We start from the raw sequence: 26,519 nt of genomic DNA, 5'->3' as shown, positions 1-26,519 counted from the left end.
TACTACTATTCTACGATATCACCATAATATGGTGTATATAGCCACCTCTTCCATATCGAGCACAGAGGTCAATCTCAAGGGTCAAAGGTCACTTTCCTTACATGGACGAGTCATCCCTTATTTGGAAATGTCAAGGTCACATCCTTATATGGCGGCTCAAAGGTCAAAGGTCAACGGTCATCTGCCACATATGAACTATTCTTCCTTATTCGGCATCCAAAGGTCAAAGGTCACTTTTGTCCCAGAACCCCTACCGCACTATACGCACCATAGCAAGTTAGTTGCATGTTCAGTAGCAGCAGCAGCAGTCCCTCATGGCGACGGGGATGAAGTAGAGGAGAGTCAAGAACTTCACAAGAAGACGTCGACGCTGAAAATTTTGGATGCAATAATAATGGACGCCGCAAGTTTTGTCCTCTCCCGTTTGATTTCAGTTTCTGCGTTCGTTCCTTTTACAGCGTCAGTGTCCACTTTCTCCGAGACAAGTTCTCGGATCTGAGTTCTAGGTTTTGTAGATTTGAGATCGGCGCTGACTCTGCCGATCGCGGGCGTTCTGGAGTCGACGGGATGTCTGTCCTGACGTTTCCTGGGACCGGCGCTGACTCTGCCGATCACGGGCGTTCTGGAGTCGACGGGATGTCTGTCCTGACGTTTCCTGGGACCGGCGCTGACTCGCCCGTTCACACTTATTTTGGAGACGACGGGATCTCTCTTCCAAAGTATGTTTGTTGTGAACCCTCCGGTTCTCTAAAGTATCAGGAACGAACGACCCCACACGGCACGAGGACAACTATTTATTCTCAACAGTATATTTCACTTCCATCGACTAACAACAATGAACAATGAATGAACAAATGAATAACTAACACTAAAACCACCAGGTAGTTATAGCGTGAAAATGACAGCGTATATGAGAAAAGCATACACATACAACATACAACTACAGCGCACGCAGCAAACCGCACATAGCGCCTGTAGCGTATGCCACGTCGTAAACATCAGCGGTACGGCGAAGTCGGGATACAGCTGCATTGAAACGAACACAATGTCACAAGCGAGAAGGCCTTTCACTCTCGAGAACTTGTCGTTTCACAACAATGTTTTTGCTGACGCATCCTATCACCTATTCGGCAACTAACGTCCATTCTAACTGCATTTCCTCCTCGTCTCCCTATTTCTTTCCAGAAAATCTCCCTATACATCAGGGAGTCGTAAATACGACGAATATTGTGGCCAGCTGTTTGTGGCCAGCTGTGTTTGATGGTACGGTACGGTACAGATACGGGAGCCAGCAAATATTGTGGCCAGCTGTTTTTGGCTAGCTGTGTTTGGCCTAGGGCGGTGTTTACATGAGGCGTTTCAACCCGGGTCAGATTTCAACCCGCCATGTGCATAAAATGAATGGGGCGTTTACATGACGCATTGCGCTTGACCCGGGTTGAAATTTCGCCGAGGGTTGATTTCAACCCTCCCCCCAAGGGGAGCGTTGAAATCAACCCAGGTCAAGAAAATCGTACAAACGTACTTCTGTGCGTATCTCGCGCCAGGTTTGAACGGCACTGCAGATGCAAATTTCGCGCGAACGGATTCACGTGACCATACAGGACTGTAGAAGTGGACTTTTGGCGGCATATCATTATTTGACCCGGGTCAACTGACTTCATGTAAACGCTCACCTCTTTTGTCTATCGTACAGACTTTCAACCCGGGCTGAACTCGACCCGGGTTGAAATTTCTCATGTAAACACAGCCTGAGGCTGTGTTTACATGAGGCGTTTCAACCCGGATTGAGTTCGACCCGGGACAGATTTCAACCCGTTGTGTACACAAAATGAATGGCGCGTTTACATGACGCATTGCGCTTGACCCGGGTTGAAATTTCGCCCCAAGTTGATTTCAACCCTCCCCCCAAGGGGAGGGTTGAAATCAACCCGGGCCAAGAAAATCGTACAAACGTACTTCTGTGCGTATCTCGCGCCTGGTTTGAACAGGACAGCTTATGCAAATTTTGCGCGAACGGATTCACTTGATTATACAGGCCTCTAGAAGTGGACTTTTGGCGGCATATCACTATTTGACCCGGGTCAACTGTCTTCACCTATTTTTTCTATCGTACAGACTTTCAACTCCGGGCTGAAATCAACCCGGGTTGAAATTTCTCATGTAAACACAGCCTAGTTCACATTCGACGCAACACCGACGGTACGGGACATAAGGGCTTGTCGGGAGCGCTGGGGTGAGCTGTAAAATCCTGTACGATTCGTACGACACGACAAGCAGCAGTCCTTGCGACGTTCAACGTCGAACGGCGCAAGTCATAAGGCTGGGTCCGTGACGGGGTGACTTTCGGACCTAATTTCTCGTTTTTCGGGACTTCTTTTTAATTATTTCTCCTTGAAAGAAGCGGACTCAAGTTCATAATACCAGTTTTCATGAAGACCAAAAAACTAGCCCTGAAAGTTGTGGCATTCAAATAATAGCACCAGGAAATGATATAATAGTCACGCTTCTGATTTTATGTTGCTAAAATTCAACTGAAGTCGTGCTAGCCATTCTGTGAGTTATCATGGGAAGCGCAGTGTTCGAAATGCTAAAATTGTCCAAGTACGAATCGGGAGTAGTCGGCGCATGATGCCGTTTCCTGTTCACACTCAAATTGCAGCCGTTTTGTACACTTGCGTCCCCGTCTACGCCCGTCTACGGTATGAAAAGTTGGATCGATCCAACTCTTCCCGTCGCTTCCCGATCTGTACGGTAGTACGGTTGCGTTCCCGTTCCTGGTGTTCAAATTGGATGCCGTCAGACCGTCCCGTCGCTTCCCGTCGATCCTTGCGCTGACTCTGCCGATTACGGGCGTTCTGGAGTCGACGGGATCTCTCTCCCGACGTTACCTGTGACCGGCGCTGACTCGCCCGTTCACGCCTATTTTGGAGACGACGGGATCTCTCTTCCAAAGTATGTTTTTGCTGACACATCCTATCACCTATTTGGCAACTAACGCTCATTCTAATTGCATTTCCTCCTCGTCTCCCTATTTCTTTCCAGACAATCCTATACATCAGGGAGTCATATACATAGTACGACGAATATTGTGGCGAGCTGTTTGTGGCCGGCCAGCTGTGTTTGATGGTACGGTACGGTACGGGACAGACACGGGATAGCGCCAGCAAATATTGTGGCCAGCTGTTTTTGACCAGCTATGTTAGATGGTACGGTACGGTACGGGACAGATACGGGATAGCGCCAGGCGTGACACAAACAAACAAACACCAAATTAAAGCTGTGTGGACCCTGGCTAGCGCCAGACGTTACTGACGTAGCGTCTTCTGCATAGCTACGGGAATAAAAAGCTTCTATTGTGAGACGACTTTTCCTGCTGATGGGCTCAAGAAAATCGATTAGGAAAATGCATTCACGGTATTTTCTTTGTTTTTTTTCTTAATGTCCGCTTCACTAATACTAGTGAACTCGGATGGTGAGTATCGCTATAATAAAGTTATTGTTCCCTATTCGTTCATGTTTCTTGTACGTGGGGAATGGAAGTGCACACAAGTGCAAGGAGACGGAGTAGAAAATCATTCTGCACACAATGATAAAATAATGCATTGTCATTCAACAACTCGTCCTTCTCTTATGAGGTCTCAATGACCGAACAAGCTACTGTGTTGCAGGAAATTTTCGGACCGAATCCATTTTTCATACGATTTCGTACACGGGCTCTTTTGTACTTAACTTAACTCCGCGGATGACGTACATGTACGTCATCCTAGATGACGTCCAGGCTCTGATGACGTACATGTACGTCATGGTATAAATACCCGGTTTTAGTCTTCTCCTCACATGTGTAGTCACTGCTGGTCAGTTGGTACAGTCCCTGCCTCATGTACAAGAGGTTGCGGGTACAGATCCCGCTTGGTTACGTTCTGCGTCTCTTTTTTTCCCTTTTTTCGTCTGGTATTTCAACTGCAATTGCCGACTTTGCCGTATTTTAGGCAAATTCAGCAAACTTACGTGTCCTATACAGCTTTGTACCTCTTTTGGGGGAACCTATCCAGTTTGTCAGTGTGATGTTGGTAGCTTTGGCCTTCATTTCCCAAAAGTTCACCGACCCAGTTGCCTGAACCATAACGTAGTGGAGTTGGCCATCGGCCCTATTTTTCGGATTTTTTCCAGAGCCTGTGTGCACAACCCTGCAGCAGTGAAAGGGTTAAATTGATTCCGTACGAAAATTTGTTCACGTGAAATTATGAACACTATACAGAGAAGCATAGTGAGCTTGCCTACTCCGTAGTGATGGGTGAGCTTCGGAGCCCTCTTGTCGTTTACCCTGCTCCGTTGGGCCATAACATGCTTCCGCGGGTGCAGGGGTTCGTGTGGCCGTAGGCGAGACCACGGCTTCTTGCACCGCTGCCTGTCCAGGTCAGTGGCCTAGACGGTATTAAACGTGCTTTAATTGTCTGATTGTTTCTTTGTATGCGTTGCTTGCTTACTTATAGTTTGTCTCCTGCAACCATGTTTCAACATTGTTAGTGCTTACGTTTGGTGATTTTGGTGCCGCGTGACCGCCAACTGCCATCTGCCAGTTGGGTTTCAGTTCCCGTTATGGCAACAAAGAATTGGATTGAGTTTTTTCTTTCTTCAGATTCTTGGCGTTTTGTTCATTTTTTTGGTATTGAGATTGTCTATCATAATATTATATAAGCACATTTGCTTTGCCGGTACAATACACATGCGCACTGCTTGCGAACACGTGCATTTAGCATGCAGCACTACACGAAAATAAAATCCGTACGAAAGGTGGAAATTCGGCTTTGTCCGAAAATATTTCCGACCCAAAATTTCCTCCTATACAGTATCAGAAGGAATAATACATTCATCGCAACACCTATACTTCTGATCTGCACTGGTTGTGTGTAGTGTCCAATGATGTGTTTCCTTGGAAACGGAAACTTCTGGAGGGGGCCATCTATTCCCGATGCCGTAGAAACGTCGAACGCTCTCCGCTGATGCACACAGTGTTGGTACGCATGAGTGCGACCAGCAGGCAGCTCACAGTAGATGATCAATACATGAAAGTAAATACTTCTTACTAGTAACCAAGAACAGTAAGAAGTAATCTGTATGGAACAAAATGTTGTCAAACGGTGCACTTTTAATCCATTCCCATCAACCACCACTAACGATGGCGTATTGTATAATATTATTATTATACATAAGATGCCTACAAATTGGAATACTTTAACTCCTCTTTCTTTCTGTAGAAGTATAGATGACTCAAAAGGAACCTTCATTGACGATGTATCGCTTTGCCCAATCTCTCAAGTAGCATCACTTGGTCTCACATTAGACCGCATGGGTTTGAAGAACAAATCAGTGGATTTCAGTAAGTAAAACTGACTGAGAAGCACATCCAATTAAAGCAATATATCCATGAGTAGATATTTATTTACTCTTATAATAACAAGTCATGTCGCCATTGGGACTTTTAGCAACGTGAAAGTTCGAAAGAAAATTCGAGTCTGGGAATGAGAACCAAAACGGAGCTCAAAACTTCGGAAACTAGGATGCAAACTTGCAGTTATTTTCGAAAGTAACTTTCTCTTTCCAAGGTACACACTTGATGACGGTCAGTAGTAAATTTACAACCCCCTGCTTGAAACTGAGCTGCCACGGTACGGTACTGCAGTCAGACCTTGCTTATCCGGTCCTCTTTTTATCTGGATCCCTCGCCATCGGGAAGAAACTTGCTGGCCACCGATTCACAGCATTTGTCGTTCATACTTACAGTATTTGTGTCACAGTAGATAATCCGGTTCCCTCGCCTATCCGGTTATGTTTCTGGAAAATGGATGTGTACGGTTAAGCAAGGTCTAATTGTATAAGATTCAAATAACTTCGAGAAAAAGTCATTTCGCATTGCTAAACCTCACAAGCTTTCCTTTCTCGAAATAGATTTTCGCGAAGTATCACCGCCACCAAAAGTTCGAACTTTCGCATTGCTTAACGTGCCTATTATCTTCTCAGTCCATAGGGTTTGAGCTTGTTTTCAAAATGGGAAATGGGGCCTAGAATCAAAATCTCCCATGTACGAGGTGAATAGCAATTTCTGGACAGGAAAATAAAATAGAGCCCCACTGGCTGTGTGTTTCACATTTTTTCATATCTTTTTGTATCTATTGTATGGTCTAATCCTTCATCTTTCCAAATATGTGACAATTGCTCATGCTGTGATCCCAGAGACTTTATAGCAGGACGTTTTCGACAGGCCAATTTTTCGGCCTAAATTTCAGTGTACGGAATTCTGGACATGAAAGTAAAATAGCGTCAATAGGCATCCTATACTGCACCATTTTGGTTATTTTTCTATTGGTGGACTGCAGTTGGCCTCTTCACACTTCCAGCCAACAGGTCCAATACTATACAGCGTCTGAAGTGGAGTGCACATGGGGAAGCCAACGATTCGTCCATTACTTCTTATTTTACTCAAAATTCAAAATTCTCATGCGACATAGTACAACAAAACTCGTTGAAATGCCTCACAAGCAAAGGCTATCAACAAGGCACCGACACGAGGAGAAACTACAACAGCCCAGCTGTCAACTACGGCAAGAAAAAACTTCATCAACCTGACTGACTTGACTCTACACGCGACGAAAAATTATTTTACTCGAAATGTCCAGAAATGTACAATGTCCAGAAATAGCAATTCACCTCGTAGTGGGGCGCTGAGTAGAAAAGTATTAAGTAAGTAAGTAAATTATCGCGTCCGTTCCCAAAGGGAACTCACGACGGCCGCTAACACCCGGTAAATGCTAGCGGCAGATGCAGCGCCTAACGGTGGGGGTGAGTGGATAAGTCTCAAAACCACTGGCACAAGTGCCGAGAAAGACCCCCTTAGCTGCATCCATGTAGAACAGTATTAGTGTGAGATAACTAAGCCACTCACTTTGTCTTCAGTTCCCAATCAAACTTGCACCCCTCGCTGAACTTGGACGTGTGTGCCCTCCTAAATGGGGATTTGTGCGGTAAAATTCACTCAAATGGCTAGCGCCAGACGTTACTGAAGTAATGTCTTCAGCATAGCTACTGTCTGTCGCGGTGATCGGTCCGTAACTCCGAATCACATACGTTTTGATCCGCAACTCCGAATCACATGCGTTTTGATGTAGAAAGGCCATAGATACGGCATATGGCGTCACTATTTTCGCAAAAAAGTGACAAAAGAGTAGTAAAAAATTCCACTAGAAACTCACCCAAAGGACGCCCGGTAGAGGGAAGTGCATGTAACTTTGGTGTCCGGATAACCGATGTACTGGTATACCTTGTGTAAGCCCTGTGTCCTCGACCCTTATCATTGTAATTCATCAATTAGTATTCTCCCCAATTGTTTGCTGGACTTCTTCTTCTTGCTGTGTATTTTACTACACAGAAAACGTGTTAGGAAGACCACTAATAAGACAAACTGTCGCTCTAGAAGAACTAGCAATCATGAGACTCATAACTCCATCGCATGAATCACTGTGTTTTCACTGAGTATAAATTGATTATGAAGTATAAAGAAAAAGAAGGTTTGTCAAGTGACAACCGCTCTGTTCAGTTGCTATTCACAATCACTGCATGCACTGAGTGAGAATCCCTTTAGTGTGATGGCCAAAACATTATGACGTTTCGGCCACTCACCCATCATCAGAACCATCCAGCGCATGCAGAGATTGTAAATAGCAACTGAATAGAGCGGTTGTCAGTTGACAAACCCTCTTTTCTTCATAATTCAGTTGCGTGATGTCCATCAATTTCTTAGTATAAGGTGTGCAAACGAAGAACTCCCGTTATTGCGCACAAACACCATTAGCCCATTGGTGTTCATTCTAAAGAGGTTTATCTGTATTCACATTTTTTGCACTGGTTTAACGTGATTTTTTTTGCCTTCTCCTCTCCATGTACAGTGCTAGACACATGCAAAGGAGCACGTGTGGGATGCTATCATGATGGTAAGAGAACCAAGTTCTTCTGTGAGTGCCCCAGCTGGAAAATCTTCGGCGGTCGTGATCTTGGCTGCCAGGACGTGGACATTTGCCGCCATCGGTACAGCACCAAGTGTGCCCTCTTTCCAACATGCACGCTACTGCCGGGCACCTTGAACTACAACTGCGCATGTCTGCCCGTGCTGACGCTGTCGAATAACGGATCCACCTGCCAGCAGATAAATGAATGTGCGATGAGTACCTCGCTGTGTGCAATGAACGAAATCTGTGTTGAAACGTTGGCAAGTTATTACTGTACTTGCAAATCAGGATACTACCGTGAGTCTATACAGATATTTGATATCACAGGAATCCGCACTTGGTCATTTGAGGTATTTGACTGTACGGTACTCTTTGTCTTGCACATGTACTGTAGCGGACATGGAAATCCAGTCAATGGACCGGGGCCGGCGCCCTCAACGCGTAGATCTACAGAACGCTGTGTGCAGTGCACAGAGTCGTGCTGATCCGAATGCGACCAGCGCACTGCAGCGCATAATGCATGTAACTTGTTCCGCTGATCGACGGCTGCATGGCCAGCGCCCTGGGGTCGCTAGACGTGCGACTGGATTTCCATGCCCACCACAGTAGATGACATCAGAGTTGAACTTTAAGTAAAGCCTGCCCTAACTGGACACCCTTGGTGCAGCGGAAACTCTCCTGATATGGCAGAAATCCTCGTGATCCGGGCAAAGCACTTTCAATCCACAGCACTTCGGTGCATGAACGTATATCCCGTCAATACAGGATTCGGCTGGTTAAAGGGTCCGGCAAACACAACTTTTACTGTATGTGCCTTTGCTATCATTCACCTCAGTGTCTGGAGATATGTGGATTTTGTAGAGAAAAAAACTGTGTAAACGGACACACAGTACAATGGAGTGAGTCACAAGTGACAAGTGTTGCCATGGAGAGCTTTTCTTTAAAATAAAAATGCCTCTGGTTGCAGTTTTATTGCAAGCCGCTTTGCCGGAAATTGAGCCAAATTCAACGTCCATTGCAAACACCGCACGATGCGAATCACTTTTGCCGGAAGCATATAATTGAAGTAGAGCTTCGCCCATGTAAGTTTGAACATTGCGTGAAATGCAGGATTTCACTGCGATGTGCATGCATTGTGCATTGAACGTTCTTTGTGCCACGCCAAAAATATTTCCTGCATCACGCCTAACACAATGGGTAGGGGTAGAATCACGAAAGGGAGCATTTCACCGGATCGGTGGACTCCTGTGTGCACAGTCGTACCGCAGGCACAAGCTGGAGGTTGAGCGTAGTGGAGAGTGAATGCACACACACTCACACACACACACACACGGCGGGAAAAGTGCTCACGTGTGGTACCAAGAAGGCGTCAAAGAGGATGGTCTATGCAGCCCTGGCAGCAGGTCCATTTCGCATCTGTACAAAATATTTCAAACACAGCTTGTTTCTCCTATTCTTCCTGCCAAGCTACTGCTGACGTGACCGCTTCTAAGTTCACCTAAGTAGAGGATTTACTTTACAGTGGACGTGGTTCCTTGGGGTACTCTGTGATCAAGCGATTTTTATTTATTTTTTTTATTTTTTACTGAGGTCACAGCTTCCAATCATGTATGATTAGCCACATGTACATCTAGGTAGCATTACCATGGTAACAAAGTGCAGAATCGACAGTTGTAGCACTATGTTATCCTATTTTGTATAGTCTCGTCGAGTTCAGAATGCAGAGATGCTGCATACTATGTTCACTGTTTTGTGTGTGTTTTGGTCGGATGTGTCCCTGTCCTGTTAGGAGGTGGTGGGAAATGCACCAACGCCAATGAATGTGAGGTTGCTGGATTCACACCCTGTGGAACAAATGAGGTGTGCATTGATTCACCAGGGTCGTACACATGCCAATGTTCAAACGGATTCTCAGGTACATGTAAATTCTATTGTGATAATTATGATAGTGCTTGGAAGTGCTCTGTCACAGCGGGGTCATCGGAAGGTAATCTAACCCTTTCAGGGCCACTACTGAAAGTGCTCTGTCACAGCGGGGGCATCGGAAGGTAATTTTACCCTTTCAGGGCCACTACTGATTCCACGTATTCCCGCCAGGGCACACGCTGACGCGCGCCTGAGCTGGTGTACGCAACTGCAATTTTTTATAATTTCAATCACCAGTCACAGAATTTCTCCATATTGGGCTCATAAGCAAGCTACAGATCTCCTCTCTCCAAACCATTTTTTTATTTTTTTTTATTGAAAAACCACAAACCTTCAGACATGTGAATGTGCACATGATATACAGTGTACATACGTATGTATCGAGAAGGCAGCACGGAAACGGCAGTGGTGGTGAGGCCTGGGCAGCTCGTCCGACCGTGGGTCTCGGAGTCAACACTGGGCAGACGCACCGGGGGGGGTAGCTTAGGAGATAAGGGATGGAGCCAGCATGATCATAGTATGTAATGCATTATGCAGAAGTAATAATTATGTGAATCTTAAAAACAATAGTGCGGTCGACCTGCGCAGAGGAAAGGCATCATGGACATGATCTACGTGTATAACATAATAATAATTCTAAATGAGCTAGGGCACATCATACACACACATATGCGCATGTTCAAATAGGAGATCAACCTGATAGGCGTTCGCCAGCGTTGGGTAATCTTGAAATAAAGATATTAATATTATTGAAGAGATTATTATCATACGCTCACATAAACACCACATACCAACCATGTGCACCCACCCACCCACACACACGCGCGCGCGCGCGCGCGCGCACACACACACACACACACATGCTCGCACGCACGCACACACGCACACACACACACACACACACACACACACCACACCACACACACACACACACACACACACACACACATACACACACCACACACACACACCACACACATACACACACACACACGCACACACAGACACACATGTGCACACTCACGCAGACGCGTAATAATACATAATATTTGTGCACAGACTCACTCTCTCACAGTAACGTCCAGAAAACCACCACGCAGAGTCCCTACAGCCGGTCGGTCGCCCAGTCCCAGTGGCTCAAGCGCAGGAATCGGTGGACGCTGCACTTGAAGGACTGCAACCTCTTCTGGTCGGGCTGATCCAGGAGGTGTTGGCGAGGCAACTGGTTCCAGGTGTCCAGCACTCCTTCAGGGAACGACCGGCGGACGTTGTTGCGAGAATTGGCTGGGATATCAGACTGCAGCTGGTAGCGGTGGCCGGCCGCCACCCGCGCCTGCTGCCTGGTGTTGGCAGGATGTTGGTCGAGGTCTGGTACTGCTTGGGAGGGGGGCAGCATTCGGGTTAGCATCAGTGGGCCTGTCAGGTAGTGGATTTTGTAGAGATAGCAGAGAGCAGCCACTTTGCGCCGGAGTTCGAGGCTTGGCAGATATGCGCCTTCGCCGATCAGATGCAGGGCTCTCCGCTGTACAGCATCGAGTTGGGCCAGCACCGTCTGAGAAGCACCCATCCAGACTAGCATGCCATGCTCTAAGACTGGGCGAACAAAGCCGTTGTAGACCGTGAGTCGGCAGCCAGGGTCAAGCACTGCTGAGGCTTTCTTCAGGAAGCCAAGTCGCTGTGTGGCGCGCAAGGCTGACTGTCGAATCTGCTGGCAGAAGGTCAGTTGACTGTCGAAGGCTATCCCAAGTAGCTTCAGGCACTGGGTTTCAGGAACCATTTCACCTTGGAATGTGACCGGAGGGCAGTCCCAGGGCCGACGGTGGTGGCTGACGTGGAGTAGGTACGACTTGGCGGGCTCGAATGTCACTCGCCAGGTCGCACCCCAGGCAGCAAGGGCATTGACGGCGGTCTGGAGATCATCACAGTCAGCTGCGAGGTTGCCGAGATACCGAATACACTTGTAGAGCGTTGTGTCGTCTGCGTACGTGGCAAGGCTGGTCGATTGGGGAAGGTGGTCCTCAGCGTCATTAATGTAGATCAAGAAGAGAGTGGGCCCCAGGATGCTTCCTTGAGGCACACCTGCTCGGATGGCGTGTGTGGCTGATGTTTGTCCACCAACTACGGCCCGGATCTGGCGGCTCTCTAGGTAGTTTTTCAACCATGACAGCAGGTGGCCAGTTAGCCCAAGACATCTGGCCTTGTGAACTACACCGCGGTGCGACACTTTGTCAAATGCGCCGGCCACGTCGACAGCAAGGACTCGGGTCACACCCCCAGCATTGGACGTCCGACTCCACTCATGCTGAAGTGAGAGGAGAAGATCAGTCGTGCCCAGGCCGCGTCGGAACCCGAATTGCCGTCCGGAGAGAACCTGATTGCTTTCCAGGAAGTTAGTGATGCTGCGATTGATGATGGCCTCCATCACCTTAGAGAGTATAGAGAGGAGGGAAATCGGACGGTAGTTCTTCGGGGTAGACTTGGAGCCTTTCTTGAAAATAGGGACAACGTTCGCGATCTTCCAGGATGCAGGTTGCACCCCGTCCCGGAAGCACTGGGTGAATAGCTTTGCCAGAGGGCTGGCGAGTGACTGCGCTGACTTCCTGAGCACTTGCGCCGGAATGCCGTCAGGGCCAGTAGCTTTAGAAGCGTCCAGGTTCTTGAGAGCTCGCTGGACTGTGGCAGGGCGGAAGTGTACGGTCTTCAGCCTATTGCCTGTGCGTTGGCGAATAGGGGGAAGAGGTGTGTCTGGCAGGTCATTGGCACCAAGGCTACATTTCTCCGCGAAGTAGTGACCGAGGCAGTTTGCTTTCTCAATGTTCGTGGCATGTTCTTTGCCAGCAGGGTCGACAAGAATCGGGATGGAGCTATTTCGGGAGGTTCCGATGGACTGCTTGATGGTTGACCACCACTGTTTGTCTCGAAGGCTGCCGGTCTAGAGTCGTGCACGGACTATTGCTAGATGGTGATTCTGGGCATCACGTAGGCAATCAGAAGACCGGTGGACAGCGAGAGTATAGTTAGCTTGACATTGGGGCGAGTCTGGTCGCCTCTTGAGGGACTTCCAGGCACTCTGTTTCGCCTTCACGGCCTTGCTGCAAGCTGGCGTCCACCAAGCGGGATCAGAGGGCCGAGTACAGAGAAGTTGGGATGGGATAAACTGGTTCATTCCATCTAGGATGGCAGAGGTAATATTGGTGCAGCTGCTTTTTGCATCCTCAGACATGAGGGCATCCCAGTCCACACTCCTAAGGTGGTAGTTTAGTCTGTCCCAGTCAGCGCGGCCATATTGCCAGACTGTTCTGGCCGTCTTGGGCTCTCGACATAGTTCTGTCTTGAATTCTGCCAAGATGGTGGCGTGGTCAGATCTACCGATTGGGGGGCCGAGCCGGACTGTCGGGTTGCCCAGGTCACTCATGATGAGGTCGAGGAGGGCATTTCCACGAGTAGGCTCCGTCACATGCTGCTGGAGGTGATGTAGTGCGCAGAGGTCCTCCAGTTTCTTCCCAGCTGGAGTTGTTCTACTGCTGCCCAGCCAGGCAGTGTTGTGCGCATTGAAATCGCCAGCGATGATGAGGTGCTGTGCATCCACCCGGGCAACGTCAATGGTCTGGTCCAAGTAATCCACCATACTGATATCGTTGCCAGGAAGAGACCCTGGGCGGTAGGCAGCACACAAGACAACTTTGCGGCCAGGTCTTATGCGGATAGAAAGCCATACAACTTCTTGATCAAGGGTTGGAACAGCTTCCAGCTCTTGGAAAGCTAGGTGGGATTTCACCCACACAGCCACGCCTCCACCCTGTGGTGTTCGGTCTCGTCTTACTGGAGGGGAGTACCCAGGAAGAGTCACTTCGGCTTGCGTCATCTTATCCAGGGTCAGCTTGGTTTCTGTGACTACAGCAATATCTGCATCAGATGCCAGAAGGGTGTGCTGAAATTCGCCAAACTTTGAACGGATACCAAAGGCATTCGTAACCAGCAATTTCAACGTCTTACTGGTCATTGCTCAGGAGAGGGTCGGCAGGTGGGAGACTATCATTGTTCTGAGGAGGAGGGTCAGACTTGGTGATGTCATCAGTTTTGGCAGGTGGGCTAGAATTATCATGGCGTGCTCCACTGCTTTCTTTGAAACGCCATTGCCTGGCATAAAGTGGCCGGGGCCAGAAGTTTGCAGCGGTAATTGTAGAAACTGTTGCAGCGTCAACTGTCAGTCTCGCTGAGATTTTGCCCGTTGCTGATTCGTGCATACTGCAATCGTGCACATCCGCAGATGTCCCAACCGCAGCTACTCTGTGTTGCACAAACTCCCTGAGGCGTTCCTCGGTGCATTGGTCGCCTAGGTTGCCAACGTACAGCACAGCTTTCTTCGCCCTGGGAGGCTCTGACGACACCATCTTCCAGCTGTCATCTGCGATCACCTGGAGCACGCACTGCTTCTTGCTCCGCTTTGAGTTCTGGACTGGTTGGAATCTGTCTTCGTCTACACAGGTTGCATCTTGGTCGCCATCCCCTTCACACTCGTCACTGCTACGGGAGATGTTGCAAGGGACGCTGCCATCCTCTTCACACTCGTCACCGCTACGGGAAATGTTGCTGGGGACGCTACGGGACATCGTGGTGTCATGCTTTCGAGTACCTGAACCCGCAGTGCCTGCTTTGGTACGCCTACGCGAAGGTTGACCCGCACCCGTACCCTGCTGTGTTTGAACTGGCCTTGGGGTAGCTTTTCGCAAGGCAATGGCGGATTCTCGGAGAGAAACTAAGGCCTCGTTTACACGACAACGATTGAAAAACGTTTTTGTCAAAAGAATACGCTTCCACAGATTTTGATAAGAGCGTTTACACAACGCTGAAAAACGTTTCAAAAACGTTTCAAACGAAAAACGGCCTCAAAGTGTTTTTCAATCGTTTTCGTTCCATTTCGTTCTCGTGTAAACGGCAAAAACGTTTTACTAGTACGAGCCTTGTACTCAAAACATGCCGCCGCCAGCCTGCGCCAGGCCAACTTTTTGCACGTGACCATTGCGCGCCGAAAAAGTGTTGCAGTGTACACGATTATCGTTTTCGTGTAAACAGCAAAAACGTTTCGAAAACGATTGAAAAACGTTTTTCAATCGTTGTCGTGTAAATTAGGCCTAACTCTTCGTTCACGTCTTTGAGCTGCCTTGACAGCTCGTCAACCCGTTTGTTTAGGCGCGTCTCCCGATCAGCCGATTCCGAGACAAGTGCGGCCAACGTTTTCAGGATTTCTACTACAGATAACTCAATGCCCGGCAAAGACGCCATCAGCCTCAGCTCTTCATCACTCAGGGCAGTCGCGCGAGTGTTTGTTCTCGTGGTGGCCCCAGGCATGGCGGAGGTCACCAATTTCTACGAGCACTGCTAGAAAAACTTACTGCTACCCTACGGAAACCACCTCCAGTCCGGCCTGATGCCGGCTGGGCTCTACCAAGACAGATTTACGGGAGCTTCAAAAAGTGCAACCTACCCCTACTTCTGTACATTCTGCCATGCAACTACTTCCTCCGGAAACAAAAACTTCGTGCCTTTTTCACTAATTTTCGATGCTGTTCTGTCGCTCTCTGTGTGGCTCTGTCGGCCTGAAACAACAACAGATGACATTTCCGAACAGTAGGAAGGCATGGTTCATATTCTGGAAAGCTGTCAGTCATCGCAAGGCAAAGGTGTCGTGCTGTAAACCAAGCAAAACGATGACGTTTTGTCGACAAGAACACTGTGCTAACAGCTCAACACCCGTTGCTAGTTTTTGGTTTAGAATGAGAAAGTGCAGGGCAATGGAACTGAGGAGCAAAAAGAGTGTCAAAGGGATAGCAGCTAGCGTTTTGAAGTCTGCCCCATCCCCCAAAACACCAGCCAAAGTGCGAACAGGTCGGCAAGATGTTAAAACTCCAAACGCAAACATCTGACACTCATCAATTCGCACAGAGCGCGCAGCAAAGCCAAGAAGTTCATACCGTATTATCTCTAATATAAGCACCGTCTCCAATAATAGCACATCTCCAATAATAGAACACCTTTGGGCGGCATTCAATAAATAAAGTGATCATTCTCCATTATAAGCACACTGTGAAGTGCTCACTGTGAAGTGCTCTGACCACCCGGGCCTCCAATAAGGGACACCATGCGGTAGTATACACGTATGTACGCACATTGCATGTACATGTTATCACGGTCAGTTGCCCGATCGCGCGCGGTGCACCAACCTCTGAAATGAGGTTGAAATAATAATGGAACATTCTCCAATAAAGGAACGTCTCCATTAATAGCACGGGGCGGAGGTACATTGAAAAATTAAAGGACCGTGCTTATGTTAGAGATACTACGGCAATCGAAATCCTCGTTCAATTTAAGATCTTGCTTTTTTCAGCAGCCTCAACTCTGATGTCTCCTTAGTAGCATAGGAGAACAGGCGAGATCTCCTCGCGGAAGTCATGATGTTATGGGACGACTACAACGCGGAGGAAAATGCGAAATGTTCGGCTTTGCCTGTACGCGTCGTTCTGGGGCATTCTCGAGAGCCAAGGCGATACCAAAGTACACCCACCAGCGCCACCGCGGTCTCCACCTAGATACTAGGGAAGGCACCGGTGTAAATCTCGTACTAGTAACAGCAAAGACGATCAGGGACGCGGAGAAGCTCCTCCGTGACATGCGAGAACACGTCGATCGACCTGCCACTTTGGTTGGTTCCAGCCGTAATGAATCGAGCGATGGCGACTCAGACTGAGACACTATTCCCATCAATCGATCTTGTAGATATTATACACATGTCCATTGAGCGTGGTGAAGTGTTTCTCTTCCTATAGAACACTTAACATCTTGTGTTGAGCACAGTAACTCCTTAAAAATCATGTGAAAAAGTCACGAAGGTTTTGCTTCCAGAGAATGAAGATGTCCAGCAGGGGCAACAGAACCGAATTAATACCACTTGAGAGCTGCCCCATTGTGATTGAGTGAGATACTGTGCCTACTTCAACACATTTCTCCGGTTCTGAAGTTTTGCTCAACACAGAACAGCGATTCATAGTTCTCCAGTTCGCTCGAATCCTTTGGGCTCTAACCAACATGCGCCGTGCAACGATGAGTCATCGGGGAAGTCCCCGTTTGAAAGATACTGATAGATGCAGATCGCTGCGAGTGAACAATGAATTTTGTATAAGCCGCATCTCTCTTTTTTAGGTGAATTTTGAGTGTACAAAGTCCTGCTTATACTCCAGAGAATTCGGTACTTCGTCATGGGCGGAGTGGACCCCAAAGTCCGTATTTGTCGTTAGAAAATTGACGTCTGACGACTTCTGACGTCATCGCTTTCAAACCCTAATGTAATTATATGAGCCTCACGAGTACTAGCCCAAATAGTTAAATTTATGACAATTCAGGTGCCCTCACAACAACTGAACATAAGACTCTCAACTAATTGTGCCTGTTTTTCTTTCCAATCCCAGGATCTGGGAGAACATGTTCGGATGTCAATGAGTGTTCTACAACCGGTAGCAGTGCTGTCACATGTCCACAGAACTCAACTTGCGGAAATACAATCGGTTCGTATGAGTGTAGGTGTGATGCTGGCTTCCAGGATATTCTACAACCCACATCGACAACATCTCCTCGTTGTGAAAACATTGATGAATGCTGTAATGGCCAGGCTACGTGCTCTGCTGATATGCTATGCAATGATACCGTGGGATCATATCAATGTCTGTGCAAAACCGGATTCCGCTGGCAAGGTATGTTGGTGGTGTTTGCTGACAATATCGACTCTCAACATGCTGCTTTCAGGAGATTGCTAATGATAATACACCTCCACAGCTCTGAAATTGCTATGAAAACTTCAAGACTCAACATACCTGTAGATGGACAAGGAGGTGTAGATGTATGTAGATAGGATCACTACTGATTGCACGTATTCCCGACAGGGCACACGCTGGTGAGCGCCTGAGCTGGTGTACGCAACTGCAGTGTTTTTAAAATTTCACTCACAAGTCGCAGAACTTCTCCATCTTGTGCTCATCAGCAAGCTACAGATCTCTCTCTCCAAATCATGCAACTAGATGTCCAGCAGGGGCAGCAGAATCGCCTTCATGCCACTTGAGAGCATACCCATTGTGCCTGAGTCAGATACTGTGCCTACCTCAACAAATTTCTTCGGCTCTGAAGTTTTGCTCAACACAGAACAGCGATTCATATTTCTCCAGATCCGTGAAGTTCAAGCGAATCCTTTGGGCTCTAACCCAAATGCGCCGTGCAACGATGAGTCATCGGGGAATTCCCCGTTTGAGAGATACTGATAGATGCAGATTGCTGCGTGTGACCAATTTGTACAAGCCGCATTTTTCTTTTTTGGGTGAATTTTTAGTGTACGAAGTCCTGCCTATACTCCAGTAAATTCGGTACTTCGTCATGGGCGGAGTGGACCCAAAAGTCCGTATTTGTCGTTAGAAAATTGACTTCTGACGACTCCTGACGTCATCGCTTTGAAGACCTAATTAATTATAGGAACCTCACGAGTACTAGCCCAATTAGTAAATGACAATTCAGTCGCCCTTGCAACAACTGAACATAAGACTCTCAACTTATTGTGCCTGTTTTTCTTTCCAATCCCAGGATCTGGGAGAACATGTTCGGATGTCGATGAATGTTCTACAACCAGTAGCAGTGCTGTCACATGTCCACAGAACTCAACTTGCTTAAATACAATCGGGTCATATGAGTGTAGGTGTGATGCTGGCTTCCAGGATATTCTACAACCCACATCGCCAACATCTCCTTGTTGTGAAAACATTGATGAATGCCCTAATGGCCAGGCTGACTGCTCTGCTGATATGCTATGCAATGATACCGTGGGATCATACGAATGTTTGTGCAAAACCGGATTCCGCTGGCAAGGTATGTTGGTGGTGTTTACTGACTATATCGACTCTCAACATGCTGCTTTCAGGAGATTGCTAATGATAATACACCTCCACAGCTCTGAAATTGCTATGAGAACTTCAAGACTCAACATACATGTAGATAGACAAAGGCTGTGTAGATGTATGTAGATAGAATAGGAAGTGAAATATGAGTGTGTATGAGGTGAACTGGTGCCACAACACTCAAGCAGTACTGTATGCAAATCATGAAGTTCAGGAAGCGTGCGCTTTCATTCAGAAATGCTCAGGTTTTCCTGCCGGCAACGAGGGGAGCAACGAGGCGGGCATAGAGGTGGCTGCCTACATATGATATGCAAAATCTTTACAATGATCAATGTACCGATGCAATTCTCTTAATTGATGCTTGCAATGCCTTCAATTCAAATATTACCAGTCAAAATTTGTCACCTGATTCTTGGAGAAAATCTCTTGGCGTTGGTGGGAAAACAGGTTTTGAAATATTACGCCGAAAACTAACACCTTCTCTCTTCAGCTACGTGAAATAACATCCATTGCCAGCTTTGTTACCTGATTCCACGAGAATATGTTACGTCGTTAGAAAATTGACTTCTAACGACTCCTGAGGTCATCGCTTTCAAGACCTAATCTAATGACCTGAGCCTCACGAGTACTACCCCAAATAGTAAATGACAATTCAGTCGCCCTCACAACAACTGAACATAAGACTCTCAACTAATTGTGCCTGCTATTCTTTCCAATCCCAGGATCTGGGGGAACATGTTCAGATGTCGATGAATGTTCTCCAACCAGTAGCAGTGCTGCCACATGTCCACAGAACTCGACTTGCTTAAATACAATCGGGTCGTATGAGTGTAGGTGTGATGCTGGCTTCCAGGATATTCTACAACCCACATCGCCAACATCTCCTCGTTGTGATAACATTAATGAATGCTGTAATGGCCAGGCTGACTGCTCTGCTGATATGCTATGCAATGACACCGTGGGATCATACCAATGTCTTTGCAAAATCGGATTCCGCTGGCAAGGTATGTTGGTGGCGTTTGCTGACAATATCGACTCTCAACATGCTGCTTTCAGGAGATTGCTAATGATAATACACCTCCACAGCTGTGAAATTGCTATGAGAACTTCGAGACTCAACATACATGTATATAGACAAGCAGGTGTAGATATACAGCAAAACCTGTCAAGGAGACCACTCGGATAAGGCGACCACCTGTCCTAGAGGACCACTGAAACTAGCACCAAGAGATGCTAGTCCCAGTCAAATGACCCTGGGTATGGAGACCACCTCGTAATTGAGACCGCGTTTTGAAGGTCCCATGAGCGGTCGTCTTAGACAGGTTCCACCGTATGTAGATAGAATAGGAGGTATAATATGAGTGTGTATGAGGTCAACAGATGTCACAACACTCATTCTTTTTTTCTACACAGACCACTTAAGTGGCATACATGAGATGCAGCTAGGGGAAGCACACACAACCTGAATCGTGGCAGCTCATACAGTACTGTTATTAGATCACGAAGTTCAGGAAGCGTGCGGTTTCATTCAGAAATGCTCAGGGTTTCCTGCGGGCATAAAGGTGGCTGTCTGTACTTTCTCTTTACGATGATCAATGTACCGATGCGATTCTCTTAGTTGATGCTTGCAATGCCTTCAATTGTTTAAAGAGACAGGCGACTAGCGTTACATAACATTCAGTACTTGCGTCCGCCCCTCGCGAAAATTTTAACAACTTCGTACAGTTCTCCTGCTAGACTGTTTGTTTCTGTCGGTGGTGAAATTTCTTCGGATGAGAGGACGACACAGGGCGACCCCTTGTCCCTAGTGTTTTATGCGATTTCGACTTTGCCTTTGGTAACGACTCTGCAGGTTGCCCACACGTCAGTACTGCAGATTTGGTATGCGGATGATTCTGGCGCGGCCGGGCAGTTGGTTTGCCTGCGCAGGTGGTGGGATGATCTTCAAGTTCAGAGCGAGCTGTATGGTTACAATACTAATCACGACAAGACCCTTCTTCTCGTCAAGCCTGAGATGGAGGAGGAAGCGTGCTGCATTTTCTCCGGCACTGGCATCCGTATTGTAACGAGTGTGGCCAAGTACTTGGGATCGTTTTTCGGGGAGTCAGGGGCGGTTGCCGATCGTGTGCAGCAGCGAGGGTCAGAGTGGACCAAGGAGGTGAAGCAGCTTGCCGATGTGGCCAAGACTCAGCCACATGCAGCTTATGCGGCATTGACACATGGTATCCGGAGAGATAAGTTGTTTTCTTCAACATGAAAGGCAGAAGAAATTGCAGTATAATGAAAGGATTGTGCATGCTGACTGTGGGAACTTTACTCCCCTTGTCTCTAAAACGGCTGGCAGCACATCTCCAGAATATACGCGGTTTCTGAAGCGCTTGTGTGGCATGTTGGCGCAGCATGACGGCAAGCCCTATGGGCAAGTGATGGCATACCTGCGATGTTGGCTATCATTTGTGCTGCTTTGCGCAGCCATCATGTGAAGCACTTCATCGCCCGTGCAGATAAGGCGAGATGCCTCAACATGCGCTCCGAGCTTGTGTCGAAGTGCCGCCATGAGAACAAATATTACTAGTCAAAATTTGTCACCAGATTCTTAGAGAGTATCTCTTGGCGTTGCCGGGGAAAAAAGACTTTCAAATAATACACAGAAAACTACACTTTCTCTCTTCTTCTACGCTACATAACATCAATTGCCAGCTTTGTTACCTGATTCCATGAGAATATGTTACGTAGCAATGCACAGATAGCTAACACTTTCCCACATACTCCATATCGCGCTACATATCACATGGGTATTGTTACGCTGAGCTTGCCACATTCATGGTACATGTATATAGCTGTACTCATAGGGCAGGGTCAGTACCAATTTTTGTCTGATGATCGATTAATTTAGTGAAACTCAGAGTTACGAAAAAACATTGTTACAACTGTTGGTTCTTCTCTCTGTGTATTTCACTCTTTGCTTTCGGCGAATTGAGCCCTCTGCGGACGGTGGATGAAATTCGCATGGTATTCCATAATTCCCCCTTCCTTGCAGTATTGATCATTCGGAATCAATCTTCAGCTACAGAGCAGTGCATGCTACAGTGGGTCTTGGCATTCGTACGCTTTGTTCTACGTGTATTTATTTCATATTACTCCTTCCTATAATCAGTAAACTCATCTAACTACAAGACTGCCATTTGAGAGTGCCTGGGAAAGGGGACTGCTTAGCAAGAGCAGCTAGCAACTGCAAGGATATGCAGCTGCACTGACAACACCTGTAGACAACTGGGGCAAGGGCTTATATATAATTTCTTCCTTGAAACCGATGCTAACAATCCGCGACTGTCAATGATTATGCTGTCCTTCTAGGCAAAGATGACGTTTGTGAAAATATCAACGAGTGTCAAACATCTGCTGAGAATCCCTGTACGGACACATCACAGTGCATTGACACCGAGGGATCATTTGTGTGCATGCCAACTTGGCGTGGGGAAGCTCTCTTCTCATCGCCGACATCCAGCACAGCAGGTGAGTTTATCTAGCATTAAACACCCTTAGCAAAAACGTTATGTTGTAACGGTATTATCGTAAGGGGGAAAATACCGTGATTTTAGTTCGACCTTTAGCAAGATGCACGCTATTTTTAGTACGCTGTTGCCACGAGAATAGTTTTGATTTCGCGCGGTACAATCATTTTTGTCACCATATACGCCATACAAGGTGAAATGCGTACGGACTATGCAATATTTGGCCAAAACGCGTACCGTTGGTCACAACGATAAATCAGCCCCCATAACGTTTTTACGCTGCAGCTTCAACGCTATTTGGGTGATCAAGGTACGAGTACCGAAAAAATAGCGTTATCGTTGTTTGCTAAGGGTGTCTATTACCGTAGAGTACTGCCAGAGCGCCCCACCATCTCGTCCTTTTGTGGCCGTATTGTGGAGGTGGTTTTCTGTCTATAGGTCATACGACACGAACCTTGTACACACATTACACATTGTGCAGTAAATCCGTACTCAATTTATCTTCAAGTGGACACAAGATCCACACAAAACCTTGCTAAGTGTGACCTTAGTACACTAAGGTTCTCACACCGTACAAACTCCGTTGCACTCCGCCATGCGATTTTCCTTTCCCTGGCTGTAAAATCAAGGTGGATCGCTCTCGTGAGACGGGGCGCTCTGGCGGTACCTTGCTGCACTAGTGTGAAGCATATTCAGATGGAGTATTTCAGTCTGGTGGTACTGGTGTGCACCTGTGCATGTGCTGTACACATCATCATAATTATGGTAGGAGTTCAAACATACGATGTAGTGCTCTTGGCTTGTACTTGTGAAGTGCTGTACTTGCATGAGTTAAGGTTAGTTGTAATTAGCAATCTGGGGCATTATTGTTACTTTTCTTCTTTTTGCACCAAGTGATTATTTCTTTTTTGGTCTAGCGTCATTATTACCATGCACTACATGTAATGCTTACGGTTATACCAAGGATGACACAATTAATAAGAATACTACTCCAAAAAGATGGTGCTACGTGAAGAAAAATAGAATAAAAAAAGGAGAAGCACAACAAAAAAGGCCCAATGAACTGCAAGTTACGCTATAATGTCCACTAACACCATCAGTTACAAAACAATCAGCCTATGCGATAACATTGCACGACACTGACCGACATGAGCTGATTGTTAAGTAACTGGTGGTGTTAGTGGATATTATAGCGTTGCCGTAACTTGTAGTTTTTTGGTCCTGTTTTTTTTTCTTCTATAAATTCATCCTTGGCTCTCCATCCGAGTCCATTCCAGGACAAATATGTTACGAGTTATGACTAACTGTAAACAAGATATAAGTGTATCCATAATTTGAGGGAATGAAAAGGGAGAAAATCCGAAGAAAAACTTGACTGTCACCACCGGAATGAATGTCAGTGACATTTGTAAACATGAGGACAAGAATGTTCTGAGTTCGTGATGACTAACTGTCCACTAATGTAACTAGATTATTCCATGTACACACAGTGAGTGAGTGTGACAAAATGGCACAACACTGACGAGGAGTACTGAGACATTCAACCACCTGGCACATACATGTAGCTCGAACACTTTCCCGAGGCGCAAACCAACAACCTTCCAAAATGGAAGGCTCAGGTTCCACAAGGTCCAAGTGGGGTAGGAAAGCGCAACGAAGAACAGCACGAGCTGCGTCCCACGGCAACAAAGAATGCTGAAAGTTACTGGATGATGACGAAAGTAGTAAGGCTGTTGGACATACCGGTCTCACTACAACTCGACGAAGCAAAGCCACACACCGCCCAAGTCGGGTCAACCTTTCCTACCCGGAGCCTTCCAAGTTGGAAGGTTGGTGGTTTGCACCTCGGGGGAAGTGTTTATCGCTAGGTGCCAGGTCGTTGAATGTCTCAGTACTCCTTGTCAGTTTTGTGCCATTTTGTACCACTCGCTGACTGAACAAGATCTGGTTACGCTGGCGAACAGTTAGTCATAACTCGTAACATTTCTGTCCTCCTCCTTTTTTTCCATAATCAAATTGGCTCGCCATCCGAGTTCAAAATGGAAAAGGGCGACTTATATCCAATTCAGTGCATCGCTCTCTGAATAATAGTTTTCAAACATGAATTTTTCAGCAACTGGTAAATTATATTGGGATATTTGCAGCATGCTGAAAATGGCAATAGCCGTAGCATAATGGAGAAGCTGCGACAAATTTGGCAATTTAAAATTTTGGAACACTCCACCACTCCACATTGCACTCTTGGCCCACATTCACCACACCATACTGTCCAAAGCGAGGAAATTCATTCTTGGCTAGATGTTGCATATCCCCGTAGTACATTATACCGATAATCATTTAAAAAAATTAAACCTTCAGCCTGATGACAACAAATAAACTTGGGGTTGTGCAGAAGAATTTTATTTGTAAAGTCCAATTTTTCCCTTTATCCTTTCTATTCAGGTGATGGCACTGCAACCACCACGGCAGCTGTTCAAATCGCCACGCTGGCTGTGGGAACTGTACTGCTCATTTGTGCCATCGCGAACCTTCTCGTCGCCAGCAAGGTTAGGAAACAACAGCAGTGCGACGAGAGAATGCGCTTAGAAAATACGAAGCGCGGTCACGAGGTGCACGCACGGCTGGACAATACCCTAGCTGAATCTTCTACATCAATCATCAACACTGGATCCATCTCTGCTCGTTATTGCAACAGTATTCGGGATGGGCTCTCCAACACAAAATCTTACAAGGCGCGATTCCAGGACAGTTCACAGCAATGTGGCTCGGTGGACGACTACACATGCAGCTTTCACCCGAACACGGGCATACCACAGGGTGATGAGCACAACCTACATCTGGAGACCATCATGAATTATACTGGCTTCGACCAATCGGACTACGACCACCTGGGCAGTGAGAACACATGCCCATCGCATCGCATTCCCGAGGAAACCGAGTCTTTATCAGACACTGCAGTAGAATCATTCCATCATCTCCAGTGCTAGATCTAGACCAGGCACATTGCGCATTTCCAAACATTCAACGCAATATTATTATGATTATTATTATTAGCTACATCCATGCTGGATGGATGCAGCTAATGGGATTTCGGTCTTTGACCACTTGACCACTCTACTCACCTCCCACCGTTTAGGCGCTGCATCTGCACCTTTGATCATAGAGGGTGGTGGCGTTCCCACGGCGGATTCGGAAAACTCGGCGAACCGTGAAATTTTTAGTTTTTTTATTATTTATTATTATTATAAACCCTATCGGGTGTTAGCGGCCGTCGTGAGTTCCCTTTGGGAACGGACACGATAATTTACTTTTTTGTTTTGTTTGTATTATTATTATTTCCGTAAAACTCTCAGACTCCATTGCAGCGTAGTTTTCACATCGGAAAATATCTCCATTGCACACCGTACATAACAGGCTCTCAGCTGCACCGAATAGATTTACTTATGCCAATATTTCGCCCATTGGGCATCATCAGGGCATCCATGCAAAAGAAGAGGCAAGCGCCAACATAATATACTCAGCAAACAACGCTGAGCAATAACACAATGCATAAAAGCCAGCACTTGCCACATGGAAGGAAGAATGAGGAACGAGCAGGAATGAGGTGCTTATGCGCATGCATCTACAGAATAGGCGAAATAGAAAATATCACAACAGTCCTAAAAATGAAAGAACGGTCAACAATATTTACTTCAACAAATATAACTCGAAAGACTGCTGAGTACTGTACAGTAATAATGGTACAGTCATGACATTGGTATAAAATAAACCTTGTTTTAGTTTCTTAATGTGCTCAAGCTCCACTGCAAACCACTTCATTAAATGCAAACCCTTACACACACCATCTCCAATCCAAGTGGTCTCTTCGCTGCAAATCGCTATTAGGTTTTGCACTTGTTTTAGTTCCGACACATGTTGCTGGTTGACAGCAGGAATGCATGAGTAATGCATGAGTAATGTATGAGTAATGCATGAGCAATGCATGAGTAATGCATGAGTAATGCATGAGTAATGCATATCAGTACATGGTGTTTATGGGGCACATTGCGCATTTTCCAACTATGGAATGCATGAGCAATGCATAATAATTATGAGTACAGGGTGGTTATGGTACAGCTTATGTCATTGTACACGCT

General features: G+C 46.7%; 1 protein-coding gene across 1 annotated transcript; it reads left to right on the top strand.

Annotated features, from left to right (window-relative positions):
• Positions 1-4,293: 4,293 nt before the first annotated feature.
• LOC135827977 (latent-transforming growth factor beta-binding protein 2-like) lies at positions 4,294-26,061 on the top strand. Its single transcript, XM_065340414.1, has 8 exons — positions 4,294-4,297; positions 7,947-8,303; positions 9,796-9,921; positions 17,399-17,680; positions 18,558-18,839; positions 19,591-19,872; positions 22,226-22,384; positions 24,826-26,061. The coding sequence occupies exons 1-8, from the start codon at positions 4,294-4,296 to the stop codon at positions 25,368-25,370; spliced, it is 2,037 nt and encodes a 678-aa protein (XP_065196486.1). The 3' UTR covers positions 25,371-26,061.
• Positions 26,062-26,519: the final 458 nt, after the last annotated feature.

Source organism: Sycon ciliatum, chromosome 12 (genome assembly GCF_964019385.1).
Source record: "Sycon ciliatum chromosome 12, ocSycCili1.1, whole genome shotgun sequence".
Lineage (NCBI taxonomy): Eukaryota > Metazoa > Porifera > Calcarea > Leucosolenida > Sycettidae > Sycon > Sycon ciliatum.
Note: the sequence above shows the minus strand (reverse complement) of the source record. Positions and strands in the feature narration are given on the sequence as shown.